This window comes from Scyliorhinus torazame, chromosome 2 (genome assembly GCF_047496885.1).
Source record: "Scyliorhinus torazame isolate Kashiwa2021f chromosome 2, sScyTor2.1, whole genome shotgun sequence".
Taxonomy (NCBI): Eukaryota; Metazoa; Chordata; class Chondrichthyes; order Carcharhiniformes; family Scyliorhinidae; genus Scyliorhinus; species Scyliorhinus torazame.
Window position 1 is genome coordinate 316,429,160 of NC_092708.1, and position 27,288 is coordinate 316,456,447.

Sequence of the window (27,288 nt, forward strand, 5' to 3'; positions counted from 1 at the left end):
TGCACTTCATGGCAACGCGCAAAATGCATTACAAATACAAACTCTGTGAAAAGACAAAAAACCCATGCAAAATTGCACATAGGTTAGGTTTGCATTTCTGAATGTGGAAAAGTACACAGGTCAGGTTATCACAAGCCAGGGAGCACGGTGACTCAGTGGTTAGCACTGCTGCCTACGGTGCTGAGGACCCGGGTTCAAATCCCGGCCCTGGGTCACTGTCCATTTAGGGTTTGCACATTCTCCACGTGTCTGCGTGGGTTTCACCCCCACAACCCAAAGATGTGCAGGTGGCTTGACCACACTAAATTGCCCCTTAATTAGAAAAAATAATTGGGCACTCAACATTTTTTTAAAAAGGTCATTACGAGCCCACATGAAAATCCAGGCAAAAGCTCAAAATTAACCCCAATTTCCAATTCTAAATGTGTAAGCCTGGGTAAAGGCAGGATGGCTGATGTGGGCTGGTCGGAATGATTCAATATTTCTATAACTGTCTCCCTTTTGCCTCCTCTTCTCCATCAATGACATCAACTGCCCATCCATTACCCTTTCTGCGACATAGTCTTAGGGTAAGAGGTAGCAAATTTAAAACCGAGTTGAGGAGAGACTACTTCTCCCAAAGGGCTTTGAATCTGTGGAATTTGCTACCCCAGGGTGTGGTGGATGCTGGGGCAGTGAGTAAATTTGAGGAGTTAGTCAGGTTTTTTAATTGGTTATGGGTTGAAGGGTTATGGAGAAGGGGCAGGACGGTGGAGTTAAGGCCAGGATGAGATCAGCCATGATCCAATGGCGGAGCAGACTCAATGGGCCAAATGGCCTAATTCTGCTCCTATATCTTATGAACTTATGAATATGACTCATTTCCTTTCATTGCTACCACTGGACCACCTTGGGAAGACTGACTGAAGGAAGGGGTTAGTAATTGTGGGAGGCAGGAGAAGGTAAGCAATCTGACCACAACTCCTTCCTAAAACCTCAACAACTGCCTATCTTTTGGCTTTGGAGTTCTCTCATGGGCAATTTAAAATTTAGAGAACATCATTGCATGTGCTATAAGTGTTCCCTAAAAGCAGCAATTCATTTCCCTCTCCAGAGTGGCGGATCCCCAGTAGAAGAGCATACTTAACTGACCATGACCCAGAAGGATGTGACACTCCAGAAAAGGAATTGGTTTGATTGGTAGAAGTCCCGTTCTTGCAACAATGTCACCATAAAGGAACGTCCCTTAAATCTTTGCATCACACTGTTGTCTTTCATGACTGCCAATGTTTTGAGTAAATAGATTAATTCATTCTAAATTTGTAAATGATTTAAAAAATTAAGAGGTAGCAAAATCGTGAAAGAGAATAAGGCGCGTTGGTAATAACGTTGCTTCATAGATGATGAAAAGTGTTTATCATCAAAAGCTAATAGAATTGTTGGGCAAATGTGACATTGACAGTGAAGAGGAGTATGACTGTTGCCAAAATTATTCAATCTGTACACAGAACAAATATTCAGAGAATTAGATGTTCTTCCAGAGCAACAATTGGAGGCAAGAACATAACAAAGATGTGCTACACTGACGACACAGAGCTACTTTCAGAATCAGAAGAGGCCCTACAAAATATCGTGGAGTAAGTAACATCTATAAGTTTAGAATATGGATTGAGTACGAACACCAAAAATACAAAAAAATCAATGGTATCTATAAGGAATAAATTAGAAGAAACGAGAGTGAAAATTTCATCGGATGGGGTCACACTGGAACAAGAAGACAAGTTTGTCTATTTAGGACAAATGAGAAAAGAAGATGAAGTTAGGAGAAGGATAGAGATAGTCAGAAGTAATTTTGTGAAGATGAAAGATGTGATAAGAACAAGAAATCTCAAGCTTGTAACAAGAAACAAACTCAAGATGCTACATTCGATCCACTTTCCTGTATGCCTCAGAACCCTGGACAACAAATAAAGATCTGTGGAAGAAAATAGAGGCTTTTGAAATGTGGATGCTAAGGCGTATGCTTAAAATTTCATATACACACCATAAGACAAATTAAGAGAAAAAGGAATCCTAAAAAGTGACATACAGAAAATAAAATGTCAGTATCTACGCCATTTGATCACAGCTGAAAATCTAGGGATCCCTTCTTGAGGGCAAAGCGGAAGGCAGCAGAAAAAGGGATCGACCTGGTGTAGTTGGGTGATAAAAATCAAAGAGCAGTTGCAGGCGAGCTACAATGGATGTGTGAGGATGGCACAAGACAGACAAGCGTGATATAACATGGCAGCAGATCTCCTGGTAGCAGCAGCAGGTAACGGAGTGAAAGATTGGAAGACTTTCTACACTTTGTAAGCTTCTGTGAAATATGTACCCATTTTAATTTCTAGCCTTATTTTTAAATCTCCAATTTTTTCTTCCCACTATCTATACGAATAGATATGTAATATAAAGTCAATTTTTCAACTGAACACTTTCATTGTCTGCCAATGCAAGTAGCAGAGATGAATGACTCCAATTGTCATCTGAAGTGTACATCTATGATTCGTTTCTGCAATGGATCAATTAAAAATCTTATTCAACAATGTAAAATATGAATAGGAATATTCGACTAAAGCCGCTGGCAGATATGCCCAGTATTAAACAACATAAGTTGAATCCTCAACCAGTGCTTTGTTGGCTGAACTCGGCTGACAGTAAATAGAGCTCTACAGTTGACCACAGTGTCTCTTCCCCATGGGGCTAAGAAAAATCAGCCAGGGTTCATCTGGAAAGGACATTTGTGAGCAATAAAATGACTTACATTGAACCTCTCAGTGAAATACTTTGAAGTGCAGTGATTTATCCAAATATAGTATCATTGTGGCACAGTGAATCTCACATCAATGAACATAAGAACTCGGGGCAGTAGACAATTCAGCACCTCGAGCTCACTCCGCCATTCAATACGGTCATGACTGATCTCCTCTTGGCCTCAATTCCTGCCCGTTCTCCCTAACCGTTCAACCCATTACTAATTAAAAATGTGTCTAATCTCCTCCTTAAATTTACTCAAGGTCCTGCCGTCCACTGCACTCTGCGGTAGTGAATGCCACAGATCCTTTGAGAGAAATAATTTCTTCTCATCTCTGTTTTAAATCTGCTTAGCCCTTATCCTAGAATTATGTCCTCTTATTCTAGACTTTCTCACAAGAGGAAGCATCCGCTCTACGTCTACTTTGTCAAACCTTTTATCATCTGTTACACTTCAATTAGATCTCCTTTCATTCTTCTGAACTGGGGAACTATGGGCCTAAACTGCTCAACCTCACTTCATAAGACAAACCCCTCATCTCTGGAATGTGACGAATAATCAAGATAATCTATTTTTGTTTGGTGAACAGGTCATGACACCTGTAAAAATTCTCTGCTGTTCTTAAAATAATGAGATCTTTAATATCCACCTCAACTTCTGGGGGACGACAATGGGAACTCAGTTCAATGTCTCATTCAAAGGGCAATATCTGTGGCAGTGCAGCATTCCCTTAGAATTGAGGTGAAGTGTCTGGTTGAAATAAATGAGTAATTCCTTCAGTGATTCAGGTGAGCTCAGCAATAGGCTCCATTCTAATGGTCCTCGTGATTAAATAGCCTACTGACATTCAAGGGCACGAATTTGGGTCCAGACCTTGATGCTGGGGTCAAATGGAGTTAAACACTGCACTGCATGTGAAAGAGTCACCTCAGTGCGCCTGCCCCCAAATTGATCAATTAGTGACCAGAGGGTAGGCTCACCATCCACTTAAGAATGGATGCAGGCTCTCAGGAGGCGCTCCAGGTCAAAGGTGAGGCACACTTTCCAAGTTTTAAAACCTTTAAATTTAAAAAATGTCCCTCAGAAAACGAGCCACCATTGTGGAGGAGGCACACCTCTGCAGGGAAACCTGCAGCTACAGGTGACTTTAAAGGTTCCCTGGAGCTTCAGTTACCTTGTCTGATACCAGCTGGCCTAGTTTCTGATGAAAATCCCAGTTGCCTCGGTCAAAAAGCCTTAAAAGGCTATTTACCCAGTTTAATTAGCTACTCGCTGCTTGTGGGTGGGCAGCCCTGCCGACCCCCAATTCCGCCTCCAGGAAAATGGCCTTGAGGTACATACCAGCACGCCAGCCAGTGGCATGAACATTTGCGTACATGCACCTGACTCACCCTCATCTGGATTGAAAAAAATGCCTAACTCTCTAGGCTCAATCACTAATTAGGTGATATTGGTAGTTGTGGAACCATTCAACAGCAACCAAGAATTAGAAATTAAAAAAAAAGCTTTCCAAAATAATTCAGTTAAAATTATGAGCACGATCTAATGGCTTTGCCGTGCCCAGCCCAGGCGCAACAAGGACGGTAAATATCGCAAAAGGCCACTGAGGTTGGGATCCAGATTTGCATATTCTAGTGAGCAGTTAGTCCCACTTGAATATATCTATGCCAGATCTACACAGTGCCCAGGACCTAAAGGCCTTGCCTCGGAGACCCTGAGTGGGCGCTCTTTAGCACTGGTTTCCACAAATGTGGACCAGGTGTACTGTCACTTGGGAGTCTCCCAGGCAATCTGCGGCCTCTGGCTGGTTAGGCTCTGGGCAGGGTGGTACCCTGGAAATCCAATGCCACCCAGGCACTGTGGCATTGCCAATGGTGCCCTGGTGGCACTGCTAGGGTGGCAGATGTCCAGGTGGCAGGGATCATGTCTGTGCCAGGGATCAGGCCCGGAGGACCCCTGCCCTTATGAAGTCGGGTGCGGAGGGCTCGATGGCCTCCTTATTGGGACGTTGGGGGGTCGGGAGGCCACAGGGGGGTGCCCCGATCTCATCCTGTACTGGCGAACTGAGCAGGAAATGGGACTGTGTGGCCTCAGCAGAGCATTACTTGCCGGGGTCCAGGAATGGAACAGAGTCCCGTTTAATAGTGGGATCGTTCTCGGCACTGACAGCTGGGAAACACCTGGCTAAACACGCTCGACATGGGACTCATGTTTCATTTACATTAAATTGTGCCCTATGATTTTCACTATTATATAATTTGTGTATTCAGTACTTCTTTTAACAATGTGTTTTAAAAGTATTGCAGAACAAATTGTGATAAGGCACTCATACTTAATATGACAGTATTTTCATGCTGTGTTTCTACAAAAACGGATCATTAAACTGGATCTTTGAATTAAATTTTTTTAACATAAGGGTACAAAATTGAACGACATACACCTCATAATAGTTATAACTTTCACCTTTGATCTCTCCTCCTTCTCCTGCAATGACTGCATGACAGCCTTGCTTCTCAGGTTTTCGCTTCTACAAGGCACCTTAGAATGCTGCGGTAGATTTCTTACTGCGCTCAAGGATCTCTTTGTTGTTAACTCTGTTTTATTTTGGCTTTTATCCTTCACATCTTTGTTAAATTTGATAGCCTTGACATCACCTCCGTTCCTCATAAAACTCAGCTCCTGTTCTTTTTGCTTTGATGAAACCTTCTGAAGAAAACTCTTCTTTGCAATTTCATCCTAAAAGGGAAATTGTTTATTTATGGATAAGAATGCAATCGTTCAAAATTTCAGTCTTATTTTTAACAAAACAGGGCTTCTGTACAGAGTATTTCAATATTCCAATGTGCATTTTTCAATATTTTATCAAGTATCAAATTTAAACAAAAAACTTCAAGCTTTCAAAAAAGAATCTGAGTCGGAGAATCGCCGGGGGCTGGCATGAATCCCGCCCCCGCCGGTTGCCGAATTCTCCGGCACCGGATATTCGGCGGGGGCGGGAATCGCGCCGCGCCGGTTGGTGGGCCCCCCTCCCGGCGATTCTCCGGCCCGCAATGGGCCGAAGTCCCGCCGCTGTCAACCCACGCCAGCCGGCGTGGATTGAACTACCTTTGGGACGGCGGCGCGGGCGGGCTCCAGGGTCCTGGGGGGGGCGCGGGGCGATCTGGCCCCGGGGGGTGCCCCCACGGTGGCCTGGCCCGCGATCGGGGCCCACCGATCCACGGACGGGCCTGAAATCAGTCCGGCGCGGGCCTAGCCCCTCGAGGGCTCGGCTGCTCAAGATGCGGAGACTTCGGCACCTTTGGGGCGGCATGATGCCGGACTGATTTGCGCCATTTTTGGCGCCGGTCGGCGGACATCGCACCGATATCGGAGAATCCCGCTCCTGGTTCTAAATGAGTACCCTGAATACTATGGATAACTAGAGTACTGTAACTCACCTCTTGTTTAAAAAAATGGTAAATCACAGTAAACTATAATGTTTGAACAACTATTTCACATTATTTACCGTATCCACAAGTAAATTATTCTAACCTATTTTTTCTAAGGGTCAGATTCTCTGGCCTTCCCGCATGTTTCTTAGTGGCGGGAGGCAGCCCACTGTTTGCTGGTGGCGGGATCTTCTGGTCCAGCTGCTGTCGATGGGATTTCGCAATGAATCCACCCCACGCCATCGGGAATCCTGTGGACAGGGTGGGACCGGAAGATCCCACCGGTGAGAACCGCCACAAGGTCTCGCCACAAGTCTTTCTTCTTATTTGTATTTTCTCAAACCAGGTTCCCTCCTAATGAGTCTGTGCTGCACCCTTTTGAAACCTTGAATGTCCTTCTTCCAGCGTGGAACAGAATATTGCATTTGGTACTCTAATTGAGGTCTTAAGGTTTTATAGAGGCTCGTCATTACCCCTTGACTTTTATATTTTACATGTCCTTTCCTGGGGCCGGGCAAGTGGGAAAGGGACCCGGGCGGGGGCCTCCACGCTGGCCGGTGTGTGCCAGCCAGTGAACGGGAGTGAGGTGGGGGGAGGGGCTGCGGCCATCGGAGCCTGGCAGAACAGGGTCCGAGTGGTCTAGCCGGGGTGGAAAGTTGGGGGGGAAGGAACCGAGGGTAGGGGGAGGAGTTTTACAAGAGGCAGTGGACGGGAGGAGCTGGAGACCTGGGGTGGGGGGGTGGGGGGTGGGAGCTGTGTAAGATTAAGGGTGACTACGGGTAATCCCTGATTTATTTTTGTCATTTGTTTATGTAAACATGCGGGTTGAGGTTTGGGGGTTGGTGGGTAGATGGGATTGTTGTTGTTATTATGGGGACTGACATATCTTGCTGATTATTGTTTATTGTTGATGGATGTAAATGTGGGAGAAAATGTGAAAATGGAGGAGAATTAAAAAAATAAAAAAATAAAATATATATTTTACATGTCAAGGTAAAACCTAGAATTCCATAAGTTTTTTGTGAAGCCATATCATCTTGAGCTGTTGTCTTTAATGCCCTATGAAACAGTCTGCCTTGTCCAGTGAAGACATGTCCTATTTATAACTTTAAACATGGACGACAATCAGTATATAATTTTCTGCACATGTCTTTTCTTTAAAAAATGGACACTGAACAGACCACCAAGAGGGATGCCAAGGGTCAAGTGACTTTTGCAACTTCTGCACAAAGGATTAACTCATGTTTGAAAATGCTCTGGAACATTCTCAAATGCAAACGGGTTTCTCATGTGAAAAGTTACCAGCTCATTGGAAGAGATCTAATAGATACTGGCTGCCGGGTGTGTCGGAGCCATGATGGCGGTATATCAAATAACATCTTCCAGTGAGCAAATCGTAACTGAAATCATTTCACCATTGTGTATCAATCACCCTGGCTCCAACCCAGTATGTGGACAATGGAAGACAATGAAACGTGCCATCCTGTGACCAGAACTAGGTGCAGATAACAAACGTATCAACCCAAGAAGCAGAGAGAACCTGGGAAGTCTGCAAAGAACACCAACTACAGGACACCAGCTGCAAACCAAGGCAGAAGCATCGATACCGGTTTTAAAAACCTGGATATGTGACATCTTAGAGGTCTCCCCAGATGTTCATTTTCAGAGTTCACCAAAGCAGAAACTTGACTTACCATTTAAAAATAAACAACAAGTAACCGATTTTATGATCTGCTGAAAAAGCCACCCCCCTCGAGGGAATGCTGCAACAGTGCTGATATGTGATCCTGTTATGGAAACCACCTAGACTACCTTTTCAGAGTGAACTAACTTCTTCAACAGGCTCATAACAGCTGCTTAGCCTACAATGTGCCAAACATGTGAACTATCAACAATTCATTTGTTTACAACTTGCCAAAATGTACTACCCTCTTGAACTGAATCTTTCTCAAATGTGCGTGTGTCTGTGTGTGCATGACTGTTTAAGAGAGTGTGAGAATGAGTGATGTGGCATTTAGATCTTTCAGGTGAATGTGTTAAGAAATAATCCACTTTATTTAAACCCACAAAAGCTTGCTGCTGATTATCTTAAAAATTGAACACACTCTCAGGGGTTGAGAAACATATATACTTGCCTTTCCAAAAACATACTTATTCTGAAGAGTAAGGAAAAGTATACAATAGTTTCAGGACTGTCCCAGCCTTGTCTGTAATACTGCATTCCAAATTTATTTCCATTCAGAGTGCAATTACTGCGGTTAAATTTTTCCCCCAAATGCATCAACTCATATTTACAATGATTAAATTTCATATGCTACCCTAACCCTAATCCATGTCTTATCATAACTACCTCCTTCGGTCTCCTAAAGAATTAACTAGACCTTCTTTTTGGTATCAGTTGAAAATTGTCCCACCACTACTTTGTAGTACATCTAAAATCATCAATGTCTAAATTGAATAGAAGTAGCCCCAGAAATGGAACACTAGCAAACCACTCTGAAAAACCACCCTTAATACCAGCTATTAGATTTACATCAATCCAGTTTGTTATTGTCACCCTAATTCCATTAACCTTAATCTTTGCAACCATAAATCTTTTACCCAGATGATGGATGCTTTTCTCTCATCACATCAAAAGATAGAACTAACAACAATAGCTCAAAAATGCAAACCTGCATGCATTAGATTTACATCCACTGATCTGTCTAAAAAAAAATAATACTTTCTTAACAGGTTGTGCTGAATATAATCCCCTAGACCCACACATAAAATCGCTGAACCTATTACAGTGACGGGAATGCGACATTAATCATTCAAAACTATATTTCTACAGGGGATGTTGGGACAGAAGGAATTATGCCATATTGCTTCTTAATTCTGCAACTTTTACAAATTTTAGCAGTCTAACAAAGCAGTGCAAATTTAGGAGATGAAATCTCCTCCATGGCAACCACAACAGCAGCTGTTAGGTTCAATCTTTCAACGGAATATTATATACTGCAGCTAAATCTGGACAGTAATGTTTTGTATACGTCGTCAATCTGAACCTTTTTGAGATATATTTAGAAAACATAATTGATGGAATGGGTTTTATCTTGTTTCCTGAATGTTTTTCCCACATAGAACAGTGTAGGATTCACTAAGTCATCCTTTGGGCTATCCGCTGTGTTGACAACAAGCTTCGGTGGCTTGGTTACCATGGATACAGGGAGCCTCATGTTAAGTCTTACAGGGATCAAGGTGCAATACGTTCACACCTGAAAACAGTGGTGCTTCCCTCAGGTTTTGAAGATTATCCAAACCAGTAGTCCAGCTCATTCTGGCAATTTCTCCTCCCAGCTTTGCCAGGGTAAATATACTGGAGTCTTTAGATTGCCATGGGAAGTGTCTCTTTGATCAGAGACTGTCCTCCCTTCTGTGTTCTGCCTAGTAGCTCGCAGAGAAGTATAACAGCTTTTTTTCCTGATCACAAGAGCGGCAGCCTTTTGTCTCTCTGAGAACGACTACCCCCACCCCACCCCACCCCTCCCTCTCTAACATTCTGCCCAAAAAGCCAGAGAACAAAGTCTGCCCACAGTTAACACCATATTCCCGCCTTTGTTTTCAGGTGTAAATGAAGCAGAAAGAAAATTAAAATATACTGCTGAACTCCTGTTTGTTCAAAGTGAATTTCCATAAACGTAGCCTGACCCTCCATCTCTTTGCAGTGAAAGCATAACAACTGAGAGGAAACACTGCCAGTGAGAAAAAGCAAACCTGTGTCTATGCAATGGCTACCACCATCTTGGGATGTCCCAAATATCTTGCTAAACAAGTGTTATAACCCACGCGAGGACCACGGGGAAACCATTGTTGACGTCCTCATGGGACTCATGGAGTATGAGCTTCCCAGGTAGAGGGCGGAGGCCATCCAGCTGGATGTTTGTTAAAGACTACAAATAAAAGTTGGCCCAGGCAGGGTCTGGTGTGCTTAGTTCTCCCACAAAGGACTGGACTGGGAGAGAGCTTCTGCCATGGGCAGTATATTGTATATTGTAAATCTTTGCTCTACTACCACAGACTTCCTCAAGTTACTAAACTGGCAATGAGGACAAATAGAAATTCCAGACTCGCTTCTGGAACCGCTAAGCCGCCCGGTCATTTACAATTCCGGAATGCGTGGGCATAAAGGTTCAGGAGCCACTGTTCGGTAAGCTAGAAACCTTTGATGCAGGCCTGGAAGACTGGAGCCAGTATACTGAACACATGAGGTAGTTCTTCGAGGCAGAGGGCATTTTGAGGGAAGGCCATCAGAAAGTCGTTCTCCTGACTGCCTGTGGGACCCCAACTTCTGGAATCATGAGGAGGCTCCACTTCTCCAGCTTCCACCCTAAACACATTAAAGAAGCCATCCCCTATGGACAAGCGCTCCGTATACACAGGATCTGCTCAGACGAGGAGGAGCATAACAGACATCTACAGACGTTGAAAGATGCCCTCGTACGAACGGGATATGGCACTCGACTCATCGATCGACAGTTCCAACGCGCCACAGCGAAAAACCGGACCGACCTCCTCAGAAGACAAACATGGGACACAACTGACAGAATACCCTTCGTCGTCCAGTACTTCCCCGGAGCGGAGAAACTACGTCATCTTCTTCACAGCCTTCAACACGTCATTGATGACGATGAACATCTTGCCAAGGTCATCCCCACACCCCCACTACTTGCCTTCAAACAACCGCGCAACCTCAAACGAACCATTGTTTGCAGCAAACTACCCAGTCTTCAGAACAGTGACCACGACACCACACAACCCTGTCATGGCAATCTCTGCAAGACGTGCCAGATCATCGACATGGATACCACTATTACACGTGAGAACACCACCCACCAGGTACGCGGTACATACTCGTGCGACTCGGCCAACGTTGTCTACCTCATACGCTGCAGGAAAGGATGTCCCGAAGCGTGGTACATTGGCGAGACCATGCAGACGCTGCGACAACGAATGAACGGACATCGCGCAACAATCACCAGGCAGGAATGTTCCCTTCCAGTCGGGGAATACTTCAGCAGTCAAGGGCATTCAGCCTCTGATCTCCGGGTAAGCGTTCTCCAAGGTGGCCTTCAGGACCCGCGACAACGCAGAATCGCCGAGCAGAAACTTATAGCCAAGTTCCGCACACATGAGTGCGGCCTCAACCGGGACCTGGGATTCATGTCACATTACATTCATCCCCCACCATCTGGCCTGTGAAATCCTACCAACTGTCCATGCTTGATACAATTCACACCTCTTTAACCTGGGGTTACCCCATCTCTGGATCTGTAAAGATTTAATCACCTGCTAATGCTCGCATTCCTAGCATTGTTTGGCATCTTTGAATTTGTCTATATATGTGTTTCTGGAACAGACCTCTTCATTCACCTGAGGAAGGAGCAGCGCTCCGAAAGCTAGTGACATCGAAACAAACCTGTTGGACTTTAACCTGGTGTTGTAAGACTTCGTGCAGGAAACAGATAGTTAACAGTAACTTAAAAAATATATATATATAAAAAAAAAATGTTTAACTTTTAATTTTAATTAATTGACGCAATGTCAGTTAGAGGGGTGCAGTGCTCTGACTGTGAGATGTGGCAGGTCCGGGAGGCTTCCAGCGTCCCGGATGGCTTCATCTGCAGAAAGTGCACCCAACTGGAGCTCCTCACAAACCGCATGGTTCGGTTGGAGCAGCAATTGGATGCACTTAGGAGCATGCAGGTGGCGGAAAGCGTCATAGATCGCAGTTATATAAATGTGGTCACACCCAAGGTGCAGGCAGAGAAATGGGTGACCACCAGAAAGGGCAGGCAGCAGCCAGAGCAGTGGCACCACGGCTGGCTCTGATGTTCAGAAGGGAGGGTCAAAGCGCAGAAGAGCAATAGTAATAGGGGACTCTATAGTCAGGGGCACAGATAGGCGCTTCTGTGGATGTGAAAGAGACTCCAGGATGGTATGTTGCCTCCCTGGTGCCAGGGTCCAGGATGTCGCCGAACGGGTAGAGGGCATCCTGAAGGGGGAGGGCAAACAGGCAGAGGTTGTTGTACATATTGGTACTAACGACATAGGCAGGAAGGGGCATGAGGTCCTGCAGCAGGAGTTCAGGGAGCTAGGCAGAAAGTTAAAAGACAGGACCTCTAGGGTTGTAATCTCGGGATTACTCCCTGTGCCACGTGCCAGTGAGGCTAGGAATAGGAAGATAGAGCAGCTAAACATGTGGCTAAACAGCTGGTGTAGGAGGGAGGGTTTCTGTTATCTGGACCACTGGGAGCTCTTCTGGGGCAGGTGTGACCTATATAAGGACGGGTTGCATCTAAACTGGAGAGGCATAAATATCCTGGCCGTGAGGTTTGCTAGTGTCACACGGGAGGGTTTAAACTAGTATGGCAGGGGGGTGGGCACGGGAGCAATAGGTCAGAAGGTGAGAGCATTGAGGGAGAACTAGGGAATAGGGACAGTGGGGCTCTAAGGCAGAGCAGACAGGGAGAAGTTGCTGAACACAGCGGGTCTGGTGGCCTGAAGTGCATATGTTTTAATGCAAGAAGTATTACGGGTAGGGCAGATGAACTTAGAGCTTGGATTAGTACTTGGAACTATGATGTTGTTGCCATTACAGAGACCTGGTTGAGGGAAGGGCAGGATTGGCAGCTAAACGTTCCAGGATTTAGATGTTTCAGGCGGGATAGAGGGGGATGTAAAAGGGGTGGCGGAGTTGCGCTACTGGTTAGGGAGAATATCACAGCTGTACTGCGGGAGGACACCTCAGAGGGCAGTGAGGCTATATGGGTAGAGATCAGGAATAAGAAGGGTGCAGTCACAATGTTGGGGTTTACTACAGGCCTCCCAACAGCCAGCGGGAGATAGAGGAGCAGATAGGTAGACAGATTTTGGAAAAGAGTAAAAAGAACAGGGTTGTGGTGATGGGAGACTTCAACGTCCCCAATATTGACTGGGACTCACTTAGTGCCAGGGGCTTAGACGGGGCGGAGTTTGTAAGGAGCATCCAGGAGGGCTTCTTAAAACAATATGTGGACAGTCCAACTAGGGAAGGGGCGGTACTGGACCTGGTATTGGGGAATGAGCCCGGCCAGGTGGTAGATGTTTCAGTAGGGGAGCATTTTGGGAACAGTGACCACAATTCAGTAAGTTTTAAAGTGCTGGTGGACAAGGATAAGAGTGGTCCTAGGATGAATGTGCTAAATTGGGGGAAGGCTAATTATAACAATATTAGGTGGGAACTGAAGAACCTAGATTGGGGGCGGATGTTTGAGGGCAAATCAACATCTGACATGTGGGAGGCTTTCAAGTGTCAGTTGAAAGGAATTCAGGACCGGCATGTTCCTGTCAGGAAGAAGGATAAATACGGCAATTTTCGGGAACCTTGGATAACGAGAGATATTGTAGGCCTCGTCAAAAAGAAAAAGGAGGCATTTGTCAGGGCTAAAAGGCTGGGAACAGACGAAGCCTGTGTGGAATATAAGGAAAGTAGGAAGGAACTTAAGCAAGGAGTCAGAAGGGCTAGAAGGAGTCACGAAAAGTCATTGGCAAATAGGGTTAAGGAAAATCAGAAGGCTTTTTACACGTACATAAAAAGCAAGAGGGTAGCCAGGGAAAGGGTTGGCCCACTGAAGGATAGGGAAGGGAATCTATGTGTGGAGCCAGAGGAAATGGGCGAGGTACTAAATGAATACTTTGCATCAGTATTCACCAAAGAGAAGAAATTGGTAGATATTGAGTCTGGAGAAGGGTGTGTAGATAGCCTGGGTCACATTGAGATCCAAAAAGACGAGGTGTTGGGTGTCTGAAAAAATATTACGGTAGATAAATCCCCAGGGCCTGATGGGATCTACCCCAGAATACTGAAGGAGGCTGGAGAGGAAATTGCTGAGGCCTTGACAGAAATCTTTGGATCCTCACTGTCTTCAGGGGATGTCCCGGAGGTCTGGAGAACAGCCAATGTTGTTCCTCTGTTTAAGAAGGGTAGCAAGGATAATCCAGGGAACTACAGGCCCGTGAGCCTTACTTCGGTGGTAGGGAAATTACTGGAGAGAATTCTTCGAGACAGGATCTACTCCCATTTGGAAGCAAATGGACGTATTAGTGAGAAGCAGCATGGTTTTGTGAAGGGGAGGTCGTGTCTCACTAACTTGATAGAGTTTTTCGAGGAGGTCACAAAGATGATTGATGCAGGTAGGGCAGTGGATGTTGTCTATATGGACTTCAGTAAGGCCTTTGACAAGGTCCCTCATGGTAGACTAGTACAAAAGGTGAAGTCACACGGGATCAGGGGTGAGCTGGCAAGGTGGATACAGAACTAGCTAGGTCATAGAAGGCAGAGAGTAGCAATGGAAGGATGCTTTTCTAATTGGAAGGCTGTGACCAGTGGTGTTCCACAGGGATCAGTGCTGGGACCTTTGCTGTTTGTAGTATATATAAATGATTTGGAGGAAAATGTAACTGGTCTGATTAGTAAGTTTGCAGACGACACAAAGGTTGGTGGAATTGCGGATAGCGATGAGGACTGTCAGAGGATACAGCAGGATTTAGATTGTTTGGAGACTTGGGCGGAGAGATGGCAGATGGAGTTTAATCCGGACAAATGTGAGGTAATGCATTTTGGAAGGTCTAATGCAGGTAGGGAATATACAGTGAATGGTAGAACCCTCAAGAGTATTGAAAGTCAAAGAGATCTAGGAGTACAGGTCCACAGGTCACTGAAAGGGGCAACACAGGTGGAGAAGGTAGTCAAGAAGGCATACGGCATGCTTGCCTTCATTGGCCGGGGCATTGAGTATAAGAATTGGCAAGTCATGTTGCAGCTGTATAGAACCTTAGTTAGGCCACACTTGGAGTATAGTGTTCAATTCTGGTCGCCACACTACCAGAAGGATGTGGAGGCTTTAGAGAGGGTGCAGAAGAGATTTACCAGAATGTTGCCTGGTATGGAGGGCATTAGCTATGAAGAGCGGTTGAATAAACTCGGTTTGTTCTCACTGGAACGAAGGAGGTTGAGGGGCGACCTAATAGAGGTCTACAAAATTATGAGGGGCATAGACAGAGTGGATAGTCAGAGGCTTTTCCCCGGGGTAGAGGGGTCAATTACTAGGGGGCATAGGTTTAAGGTGAGAGGGGCAAGGTTTAGAGTAGATGTACGAGGCAAGTGTTTTACGCAGAGGGTAGTGGGTGCCTGGAACTCGCTACCGGAGGAGGTGGTGGAAGCAGAGACGATAGCATCTTGACAAATACATGAATAGGATGGGAATAGAGGGATACGGACCCAGGAAGTGTAGAAGATTGTAGTTTAGTCGGGCAGCATGGTCGGCACGGGCTTGGAGGGCCGAAGGGCCTGTTCCTGTGCTGTACATTTCTTTGTTCTTTGTTGTTCGTCTCTCGGTAGTATCCTCAAGGGTTGGTGAACCACGGCTTATGCCACGAGTTTGCTATGGATCAAGGCGAGGAGGCAGGCTCCAAGTCTACTTTAGCCATTCTGGGGGTCAGATGAAATGTTGGTGTTACTCTAAACCACATGTTAGCCGTCTAGCCAACTGACCTGACCGCCCCTCACCCCTCCACTCTCTCACTTAGCCTAGAAAATTTCCTGTTTCCCAATCGCCCCTGGTTACATGTTTTAGGATTTTTAGGATTTAGTGCTGCTTGATACAGACTAAAAACAGGTATGCTGAATTTCAACATCACAAGTGCCAATAGATCAAAAGCAGTGCTCAGCATTCAGAATCTTACTGAAGGGTACCTTTATGCCTCCAATCAATAGCACAAATGCATCCATAATGTGACTAAGCGTGGCTGAGCTGGTGAATGTATAATTACTAATCAGTGTACAGAAAGGATCTTGCAAGTCACTGTTCCATTGTGCATTTGTTGATAGCAAAGCGATGCTTCTCTAGCCACGTTTGATTTTAAAAGATTGTTTTAATAGGGCAGTAAATCAAAATAACATGTTTTTAAAGTAAATTGGAAATTCTTTCACAGGGTGTGGGGGTCACCAGCTCGGTCTGCATTTATTGTTCATTGATTGCCCTTGAGAAGGGGGCGGTGAGCTGCCTTCTTGAACCCCTGCAATGCCACTTGGTGAAGGTGCACCCACAGTGATACTACGAAAAGAGAATGGAATATCATGCAAGTAATTATACATTCACCAGTGCAGCTAAGCAACAGCACCCGTATCTGAAATCTCTGAAGTCCAGAAATACAGAATAGTCAAAATGAATGGTGGAATATAAAATTATTTCCACAAGTGAGTTTTCAAAATATCCATGTTTTAATACAAGTACATGGGGAACATTTGAATAATCCTCAGCGGATTATTTTTAAGTAACTTGACATCATCTTTCTACACAAGAGTAGCAGCTATAATCTTAACAATCTCCTTGGCACGAAAGAAAAATAGAAGCAACTGTTTTGGACAGAATGAGAACGTTTTGCAGTGCCGAGTCAAGGGATAAAAATGCACTTTTAGCTGTCAATTAATTTTAAAAGTTCAAACTTTGATGCTTTATTTCTGAATAGAGGCCCGACTTTGGGGCAGCACGGTAGCATTGTTGATACCACAATTGCTCCACAGCTACAGGGTCCCAGGTTCGATTCCGGCTTGGGTCACTGTTTCATAGTTTCATAGTATTTACAGTGCAGAAGGAGGCCATTTGGCCCATCGAGTCTGCACCGGCTCTTGGAAAGAGCACCCTACCCAAGGTCAACACCGCCACCCTATCCCCATAACCCAGTAACCCCACCCAACACTAAGGGCAATTTTGGACACTAAGGGCAATTTATCATGGCCAATCCACCTAACCTGCACATCTTTGGACTGTGGGAGGAAACCGGAGCACCCGGAGGAAACCCACGCACACACGAGGAGGATGTGCAGACTCCGCACAGACAGTGACCCAAGCCGGAATCGAACCTGGGACCCTGGAGCTGTGAAGCATTTGTGCTATCCACAAGGCTACCGTGCTGCCCCCTGTCTGTGCGGAGTCTGCACATCCTCCTCGTGTGTGCGTGGGTTTCCTCCGGGTGCTCCGGTTTCCTCCCATAGTCCAAAAGATGTGCAGGTTAGGTGGATTGGCCATGATAAATTGCCCTTAGTGTCCAAAATTGCCCTTAGTGTTGGGTGGGGTTACTGGATAATGGGGATAGGGTGGAGGTGTTGACCTTGGGTAGGGTCCTCTTTCCAAGAGCCGGTGCAGACTCAGATGGGCCGAATGGCCTCCTTCTGCACTGTAAATTCTATGATAATTAAGAGTGAAAAAGTATTTCAATTTCACGATCTCCACAGGAAGGCAGATTGGGACTTGGTGCAAATTAGAATCCAAGCAGCAGAAATTTGAATGTACTCAAGCTTCTGGTCGGCGAAGGATTGGAGGCCAGCCAGGAGAGCATTGCGATATTCTAGCCTGGAGGAGACAACTGAATTAATAAGAGTGGCAGCATCGGATAGGCTACATTAGAGCAGAAGAACTCGGAGCAGGATTCGGCAACTCAGCCCCTCGAGCCTACTCCGCCAGTCAATATGATCGTGGCTGATCCCCTCTCGGCCTCAACTCCACTTTCCTGCCCGTTCTCCATAACCCTTCACCCATTACTGATTAAATATCTGTCTCTCTCTTCCTTAAATTTACTCAAAGTTCTGGCATCCACCGCACTCTGGGGTAGTGAATTCCACAGGTACACAACCCCTTGAGAGAAGTAATTTCTCCTCATCTCCGTTGTAAATCTGTATCCCTTATCTTAAAACTATAACCTCTCATTCTATAATGCCCCACAGAGGAAGCATCCGCACTCCATCTACTTTGTCAATACCTTTTAACATCTTATATACCTCAATTAGGGGCAGACAAGGGATATTACAGAAGTGTGAGCAGGCACCTTCAGTGGTGATAAGAATATGGGGATCGGGGTCAAATAGAATGTTGAGGTTGCAAATGGTTTGCTTCAGCCACAAGGAAGAGGACAGAATCAGTGAGGTGAGAATGGAGTTTGTTGAGGGCAAGTGAAGAAATTGAAGCTTATGTTGTCAGGCAACAACAACTTATACTTACGTAGCGCCTTTAACATAAAGAACTAAGCCAAAGCCCTTCACAAGAGCATTGTAAAACAGTTGTGACACTGAGCCACTGAAGGAGATATTAGAGCAGATGATTAAAAGTTTGGTCAAAGCGGTAGGTTTAAGGAGTGTCTTAAAGAAGGAAAGTGAGGTAGAGAGAGGGAGAAGTGTGAGGAGGAAATTCAGGAGTTTAGAACCTAGACAAATGAAGATACGGCCACCAATGGTGGATCAATTATAATTGCGAATCCATCAAGAGGCCAGATTAGACGAGCACAGATAGCTTGAAAGGGTTGTGGAGCTGGAGGAGGTGACGAATTTAGGAAGAGGAAAGGCCACAGAGGGATTTGAAAACAAGGATGAAAATTTTAAAAATTAGATGTTGCTTTTTTTTAAATTAGAGTACCCAATTAATTTTTTCCAATTAAGGGGCAATTTAGCGTGTTCAATCCACCAACCATGCACATCTTTTGTGTTATGGGGGCGAAACCCACGCAAACACGGGGAGAATGTGCAAACTCGACACGGACAGTGATCCAGAGTCGGGATTGAACCTGGGACGTTGGCGCCGTGAGGTTGCAGTGCTAACCACTGTGCCACCGTGTTGCCCTAAAATGAGATGTTGCTTGACCAAGAGTTAATGTGGGTAAGCAACCACCTGTGTTTTGCAGTTTTGAGGTGTTTTCAGGGTCTAGACGGGGTTCTTTTGGGGCTTGTCTATTCTTCCCAAATGAACTGCTCAGGACTGTAGTTTGTTAAAACCACTGCTCCTTATTTAGAGTTACGACATACATATTAGGACCTCTACACGAGGATGCAACCTCTGCTCCTTCTATCATCATTACATCAACATTGTGTGCTTCTGATGTTAACCCTTTAATCTATTAATTTCCACTCCCTCCCCACAAGTCTTTATCACTATAATATTTACGTTTATCTACATCTCCCCCAAATTCTCAGAATTCACAGGGTTAGTCTCTGAGGTGCCTTGACTGGTAGCTCATGTCTGTTTCAATTTTGAACCACAATCCCATCACGCAGTCTGAGAATTTGTCACCTGCCCACATTGCTACCAACGCTTCCTTTTCAATTGTGGCATATCTTTGTTCTGTTTCTGATAATGACCTTGAGGTCTAAATCTAACATCCCTCTACACATGAAATAATGCTGCCGATCCCCAAAATCTACTTTTACATCGGTATCCCGTCCAACAATCCTCAGCACCCCCTCACTCGCTATTACCGATCCCTCACCCTACCAGCTCCCTCTGGCCCCTTTTAAGTCTTATCATCCCTTCCAGTCAACAATTCCCTCAGTCTGCCCCCCCCCCACGGATTCATCATGACACCATGGACTCCTCCCTCTGAATCCCTTTTCTCTTCTCCCCCCCCATGCCCGTTCACGCCTGCACACCCCGCCCACCATGCCCAATCACAGCTGCAAACTCTCTCATGCCCATTCAGACCTGCACACCTCCTCCATAATGTTCACAGCTGCATACCCCCGCCTTATGTCTGTCACACCTGCAGGCCCCATCCCCACTACCGTCACTCCACCATTGATCTTCCCACCCTCCAGCTCCATACTAGCTCACCGATTCTACACTCCCGCAGCATCTCTCTCTTTCCACCTGCCCACTCCCAACCTTCCCTGCCTCCCACTAGGCCTTCACACCCATCTCATCTCTTCATTCCTCTCCTCCCTGTCTAATTCACACCCAGCATATTCCATTGCTGCCCAACGGCACTTCATGCAGCCATCTGCCTGCAGTGAAAAGATCCAGCTCTTGGGAAGTTGCTGCAGCAAAACATTCCATGCGTTTGATGATCCCACCCATTGCTACACCTGATGTTCCAGGGTCCACGGTTATTGGTGGCCTCCATCGTCCAATACCAGCAAGATACCCCAGGCTTTCTTGCAAGTGAGTAGCAACATGTGCACATCGTATTGGTCCGGACATGTTCTGGTCCAGACAGATATGCCACTGGTGGTGCAGATAATTCGACTAGGGAGGACAATTCTGGTTAGGTTTCATATCGGCCACTGACAAGAATAGTAACCCACCATGACTGCCGGTGCTACCTCACCACCATCATTCCATGCCCATGGGAAATTGATTTTTCAACTCAAGCCACATTTTCCCATCCCACCCACAATTAAACCCGCCATGAGTGGGGAAAATCTTGGCCACTGAATGGTCTCACTCGATTGTCCCCACACGGCCTTGCCTTCTCGCTGAACAAATGCCCAGTTTTGTTTTCTGAGCACAGTTCGCCTCATGATTTGTGTTGCTTTTGTTCATGTTAAATCCTCTCTAGTCTGGAAGAGATCTGATAATGCTTCATCTAGGACCCCAACTACTATTTCATCACAAATCAGTTTCTCTTTTAGGATTCCATAATCACAGCCAGCCTGTTTAGATCATTGAAGAACAAATCCATGCTTATGCCTGGGGGGCTTTATTTCCTTTTGTTAAATTTTGCCCTTTCTGCAATTAAACTTCTGCAAATGTTAAAACGTGTAAGAAGTAGAAGTCTCATCAACTTCCTGACTTGCTATCATGTCATCTGCATTAGATCCACTGCATAGACTAAGGCACTGATCTGATCCTTTTGATCTTTTTTGTGCTAACCAAAAGCAGTTATAAATTGGGAACCTCTTTCTTCAGTTGTCCCAGTTCTGTGTCTGTTGTGAGCCTTCAGTACTTTGAAATGGTTCGGCAGAGTGGCAGTGTGGATTCCATGCTTTTACTGAACCCTGGGATTGTTGTTGCTTCACAGGTGCTGCTTGCTGTGTCGAGTCCTAGTTCACTGCTGTCTGGTCTCCAGGTCTGTGGCTCAGCTTGAATCTGATACACCCAAGAAGTTCCACCTTTTCGGTGAGTTTTGAATCTGTTCCTCTTGGTCTTTCTTTCAATGATCTGTTATCTGGACAACTTCAGACACTTCGGCCAGTTCATTAATCAAAAGTTTTACCCAAATATCTTTACTGGTGAGGTAAACAAAGGACAACACAGGTATAAAATTCAACCAAATTTATTTAACAAATAGTAAAATCAGTTACCCTTAAATTATCCCCAAATATTACTAAAAGATCCTAAGATTCATAATTCTACCTGTGCCGATGGACTCAGTCGTGCCACGGGTCCGATTCTCTGAGTCTCGTTTTCCTCAGGGTCTTTGTTGCGAAGGTGGGTCGCGAGGGTGCGTTCCGGGAGGTCTACCTTTATCCCCCTCCTTTTGTGCCTCTCCAGAAAGTTCTCTGGCCCTCAGTCAATGAGGTCTCGGGAGGGGGTCGCAATACCCAATGGAATTGTTGATGGCCACTCAGCAGGACACCAGTGATCCACCCCTAGGTGTCCATCTCCGGTTGTGTTGTCCGCACATAACCTGGTACCATATAAGGTAACTGGGTGCCAGAAAGTCTGGCTCGATCTGGGTAACCCAAAACAAATTGATCCATATGAATGGAGCCGATTATCTCCTGATGGGTGATTGACAAGACAGGTCCAGACATATCCTGGCAGTTTGTGTGCTTAGTGTATTCAAACTTGACCAAGTACCCACCATTCTGTTTGGATTTGACTGCGGTTTGATTTAAAATGTCCAATTCTTAATTTGGAGTGTCCGATTTTATCAGGCCTAAAATCCAGGCCATTATTCATATTGGCTTGCCAGGTCAGTAGTTGCTTATTCAAGGTGTCATCATATTTTGTCATCTGTTCAAGGTCCACACTGGATTCTTTGGGGCTTGTCTATTCCCCCAAGTAAGCTGCTCGAAACTAGTTTGTTAAAACCATTACTCTTTATTTACACATACAATATACATATTGGGGCCTCTGCATGAGTTTGGAACTTATGCCGCTTCAGTTCTTAGTTAATCTTGTGATGTTACATCGTCAGCTCATCAGCATCATGTTCATCCCACGTTAACCCTTTACTCTACAGTTAGAAGTTAAAACAACACAGAGACAGCTGTGGATCAAGAGTTAGGGATGAGGGTCAATGTTGTCAGCATATATGTGTAACCGACACTGCCTTCCCATAATGTTGTCAAGAAGAAAAATATTGTGGTTCCGGGGGTTACGGCAGGTGGGGATAGGATACTTTAGGGATTTATTTGTGGAAGGGAGGTTTGCAGACCTGGAGGAACTGGAGGGAACATATCAGTTGCCGAAGGGGAATGGGTTCAGGTATCAGCAGGTTAGGATTTCATGAGGAAGGTGATGTCTTCCTTTCTGACGCTGCCAGCCCCGGTGCTACAGGACAATCCCCTGCCCCAGGAGGAAATAGGAGAGCACAGGGTTTCGGCTATATATGGGGAATTGTTGGAGAGAGAATTTCCGAGTGGAGGAGGTCAGTTGTAAGTGGGAGGAGGAGTTTTGGTGAGATGCTGGGGTTGGAGTATGCAGTGAGGCTTTGTGAAGGGTTAATGCATCCTCATCGTATGCAAGACTAATCCAGTTCAAAGTGGTGCACAGGGCCCACATGACGGTGTCCAGGATGAGTCGGTTCTTTCTAGGGGGGGGAACGATAGGTGTGGGCAGTGTGCGGGGAGGCCGGAAAACCATGACCATATGTTTTGGGTGTGTCTGAGGTTGAGGGGGTTTTGGATGGGATTTGCAGATATAACGTCGAAGATTTGGGGAGTAACGGTGACTCCAAGTGCTGAGGTTGCAATATTTGGAGTGTCAGATGATCAGGGATTGCAGGTGGGGAGAGAGGCCAATGTTTTGGCCTTTGCCTCCCTGATAGCCCGGAGACGGATTTTGTTGTGCTGGCGAGACCTGGAGCCGCCGAGTGCGGGGGTGTAGGTGAATGATTTGGCAGAGTTCCTGCACACAGAGAAAATCAAGTTCACCATTAAGGGCGCAGAGGAAGTGACCACCTCGATGTGCGAGCCGTTCATCGACATCTTTAAGGAGTATTGAGTCGTCAGCAGGGGGAGGGGTTCTTTTTTCTATTTGGGTTGGGTTAAAAGTTTAAAAAAGAAGGCCACGCGCCGGGGTGGCAGTGGGTAGAGTGGGGGGAGTTGGTTTGGGGAGATTGGGTGGGGTGTAAGGATGTTTTGGCTGTTTTCTGTTGCCACGGTTGGTTTTTGGTGTTTTTTCTTCTTTGTTATGTATATATTTGAAAATGCCTCCAGTAGATTTGTTCAAAAAAAAGAACAAAAATATAAATGCAGAAGAGGAGGGGGACAAACATAGGTCTTTGAGAAATTCCTAAGAGTGTAAGGGTGGGAAGAGAAGCTATTGCAAGTGGTTCTCTGGAACACTTGGAATTAATTGAGACAGGCCCAAGTTGGAGATTGGAGAAGAGAGGTGCAATATCTGCAATGCTCCTATTCTCCAGAACCATTCCATATCAAGGAAGGGGTGGAAGATTATGGTCAGAGCTTCTGGGATTTAGGCAGCACTGTCGGCAGTGCAGATGGAAGCATAAAATTACAAAGCAATGTTAATAGATTAAGTGAATGGACGAAATGGTGGTAAATGGATTTTAACATTAATAAATGTGAGGTCATCTGTATTGGATGGAAAAGGTATAGGATAGGGTAATTTATTAATGGTGAATAGCTAGAAACAGAGGAAGTCCAAAAAGAGTTGGGAATCCAGGTACATGATTCATTAAAATATCATAAACAGGAATGGAAAACAATCAAATATGTTATGGAATGCTGGCCTTTATATCTAGAGTGCTAGAATATAAGCAGATAAATGTCATTCTTCAGTTATACAAAGGCTTGGTTAGAGCACACCTGCAAAACTGTAAGCAATTGTGGGTGCCAAACCTTAGGAAGGATACATTGCCCTTGGAGGGATAGCAACATAAGTTAATCAAAATACTTGGGGAGGAACTTAATGCCGTCCCCTATGGTGAGTTTGATGGCGGGAGGGCATTTGATCATGTGGGAGGTAGTGGGTGGGGACCCTATGGACTGTCTTTCTGCATCATCGCTAATTGAGGCCCTTAAGGAGGTAATCAATGTCCACTTAAGGGATTCACCTCCATTAGTATTAACATAACGGTGGGAAGGTGGTTCACCATGCAGAGAGCACAACAAGCAAACCATGCGGGGTTGTTTACCAGCTCCTCGTCGTGTCCCTCATTCCAAGGCACTCAGTGCCTAATTGAAGGACCTGGCATCAGGAGATGGGATGCTACTGAGAGCCACTCCCTGCCCTTGCTGCTGACCCACATTCCTCCATGACCCCCTACCCACCATCACTCACCTGTGGCATGGAATCCAGTGACAGCACTAGGCCTCAGGTGGGTCATGTACCCAACAGCAGCCACCATCACCCTGGTGGTGTTGCAGTTCAACAGAGTCGATAGACCAGTAGCTCTCATTCAGCAGGACGTCTTCTCCCAGGGTCCTTCATCCCGGGGAAGATCCACTGCTGCCCATTTTAGTGCGTAAGTGGCATTTAACTTGGCAGGTCTTCCTTAAAAGAGTTGTTGTGGTGCTCTTGCTGGTCTCAGTACAGCGGGCAAGACACCTGTTGCTTCCATTAAACACTGTCCTCGAAATCCAAGGACCAAAGTAAGGGGACATACACATTGCATTCCCTTGAATTTAGTAGATGAAGGGGTTATTCTTTGAAATTTTCAAGAAATTAAATTGAACAAATAAAGTATGTAGAGAGAAAATATTTACACTGGTTGGGGAATCCAGAACTGGGGGCATAATCAAAAAATATGAGACAGAACTCAGAAGCGAAATTAGAAAACACAAAGGACGGTAGAAATTTGGAACTCTTCCACAAACAGCAAGAACAATGATTATTTTAAGACTGAGATTGATGGATTCATATTAATCAAAGATGCTAAAGGATATGGGACAAAGGCGAGTATTTGAGTTAGGTTGCAGATCAGGAATGGTGGAACAATTTCCAGGGGTAAAATGTCCTACTCCTATCTTTTTGTGTGCAAGATGCACTGCAGTAACCTGCCAAGGCTACAACAATAGCATCGTCCAAATTCGCATGGTCTACTGCTTTGAAGAACAGGGGAAAAACAGCTCAGGAACACCATCACCTGCAACATCCCCCCTCCCCCCCAAAGCACAGAAATGTAGCACTGTTCCTTCATCATTGTTGTGTCGAAATCCTGAAACACCTCACTTAATAATGTGTATCTACACCAGAACGGCAGCAGTTCAAGAAAGCCGTGCACCACCACCTTCTCAAGGGTAACTAGGAATGGACAATAACTATGTGCCATGAACAAATAAAAAAAGCAATAAAAAGACACGATGTGTAGCGTAAGAAGTAACAAAATTGCATAGACAAAAGCTGGTTGACAAACAGGAAGCCAAGTGGAAGGGTTAATGTATGTCGCTTAGATCAGAGAAGAGGAACGCTGGTTCCAATTTTCTTCTCATCATTTTAGATAACTCAGAAATAAAGAGCATTGCAATAACATTTTCTGATGACACAAACGTCACGAGTTTGGCATACAGCAAGGAGAAAGATAAAAGATTTTTGAAAGATAGTTTTTGCTAAAAATAGAGGTATGCTATCAAAGCTTTCTGTCTTGTGTGTATCAGTACAGACGCAAGAATGTCAAATTTCAAAGGGAACAATATGCATAAGAAATGGGGTGCCAATTAGTGGTATGTTAGCTCTGATTGGCCAAGACATTGCCATGGCGAAAGCACCAGGGAACTACTGTTTTCCATGCTTGCTGGAAGCTACATATATTCATATGCAGGGGCCTAACCACTGCAGGCAAAAATGAACACGTTCAGGCATTGCACCTTTTTAAATAAACTAAAGCATGAGAATCAATAGTTCCCTGGAGCATTTGCCTTGGCAATGTATTGACCAATCAAAGCTAACTTTCCAGAAATCTGCACCCCATTTCTCAAGAGGTATTGATGTTCCCCTTGAAATTTGGCATTCTTGAGTCTGTACTGACAAGTGCAAGGTGAAAAGATTTGAAAGAATGTCTCTTTTCTCGGCAATACTGAAGTTCTGTGCTACGAAATGACTAAAGGCAGGTTAATGGAATGGGCACAAAAAGAGAAAATGCTGGAAAATCTCAGCAGGTCTGACAGCATCTGTGGAGAGAGAACTGGGCTAATGTTTCGAGTCAGGGTAACTCTTTATCAAAGCAATAATGGAATGTGCAAATTGGTGACAGCTGCAAATTAACAGGCATAAAAGTGATGCAATGTAGTTTGATAACAATGCAAGGAATAAGAGTACAAGTTTAATGAAAGGATTTTGGAGGATAAGAGGTCAAAAAAAAAAATATTTCTGGGACCTACTCTGTCATCATGTGACAGAACAGCACCGTATCTATTTGTGCCTGAGGCAGAAGCCCTGCTTCAAACCCTGGGGACATGGTCATTTGCACAGAACTGAATTAACAATTAAAGTATTGCCAGATTATATTCTCTGGATTTATTGCTCCAGGATTCCACTCCTATAAGGTGATCTGCGTGCCTTTGAGAGACAAAAGATACAATAAAGTAAGTGGTTTTTCAGACTCAATCTAGAAGTTATCCCAGCATGTACCATCAATGTTCAATAACACATTGATAAAGCCAGACCAATTATGTATGACAAGACTCTGCTTAAATGAACTCCTCATTAGTCAGAATTCTCAAGGAAATTCAAAGCAATATTGCCACTATTGGGAAACATCACAGAGAGCATGAATGTCTGGTGCCTAACTCTCAAGGCATGGTTGCAATGTTGAATGAAGTTCTCACCAGAATTGCCGAAGTAGCAACTCTGCTCTCTCTTACTCTTTCACATCTCCTTCCCCACTACACACAATACTTTATTCCCCTGATTCTAGCCTGCAATCACTGCACCACACTTTGTTACACATCCTTGATACTCACACACACATCACTCTCACTTCTGCACACCTCAAAGCTAAACCACCTCATACTAGCAATTCCAAAATGACAGGGACATTCTCTAACCAACTCAAGACTGTCAGAGGCAAATTTGCTTCTTTCTTGCAAGAGAAGCTCACCACAACTCCATG

At 45.0% G+C, this 27,288-nt stretch overlaps 1 protein-coding gene and 1 long non-coding RNA gene across 4 annotated transcripts in view; one reads left to right on the forward strand and one right to left on the reverse strand.

Annotated features, from left to right (window-relative positions):
* Nucleotides 1-27,288, reverse strand: part of kiaa0586 (KIAA0586 ortholog) — a 934,633-nt gene that overhangs the window by 455,619 nt on the left and 451,726 nt on the right. For all 3 annotated transcript variants that reach the window (XM_072489245.1, XM_072489251.1, XM_072489243.1), the window contains one exon: nt 5,237-5,509. In XM_072489245.1, the coding sequence (XP_072345346.1) occupies nt 5,237-5,509 (273 nt within the window). The remainder of the gene's footprint in view (nt 1-5,236; nt 5,510-27,288) is intronic.
* The window catches only part of LOC140399780 (uncharacterized), a 101,199-nt gene that overhangs the window by 15,159 nt on the left and 58,752 nt on the right, over nt 1-27,288 (forward strand). Inside the window, exon 2 of the long non-coding RNA XR_011937871.1 lies at nt 21,067-21,164. This is a non-coding gene — a long non-coding RNA (uncharacterized lncRNA). The remainder of the gene's footprint in view (nt 1-21,066; nt 21,165-27,288) is intronic.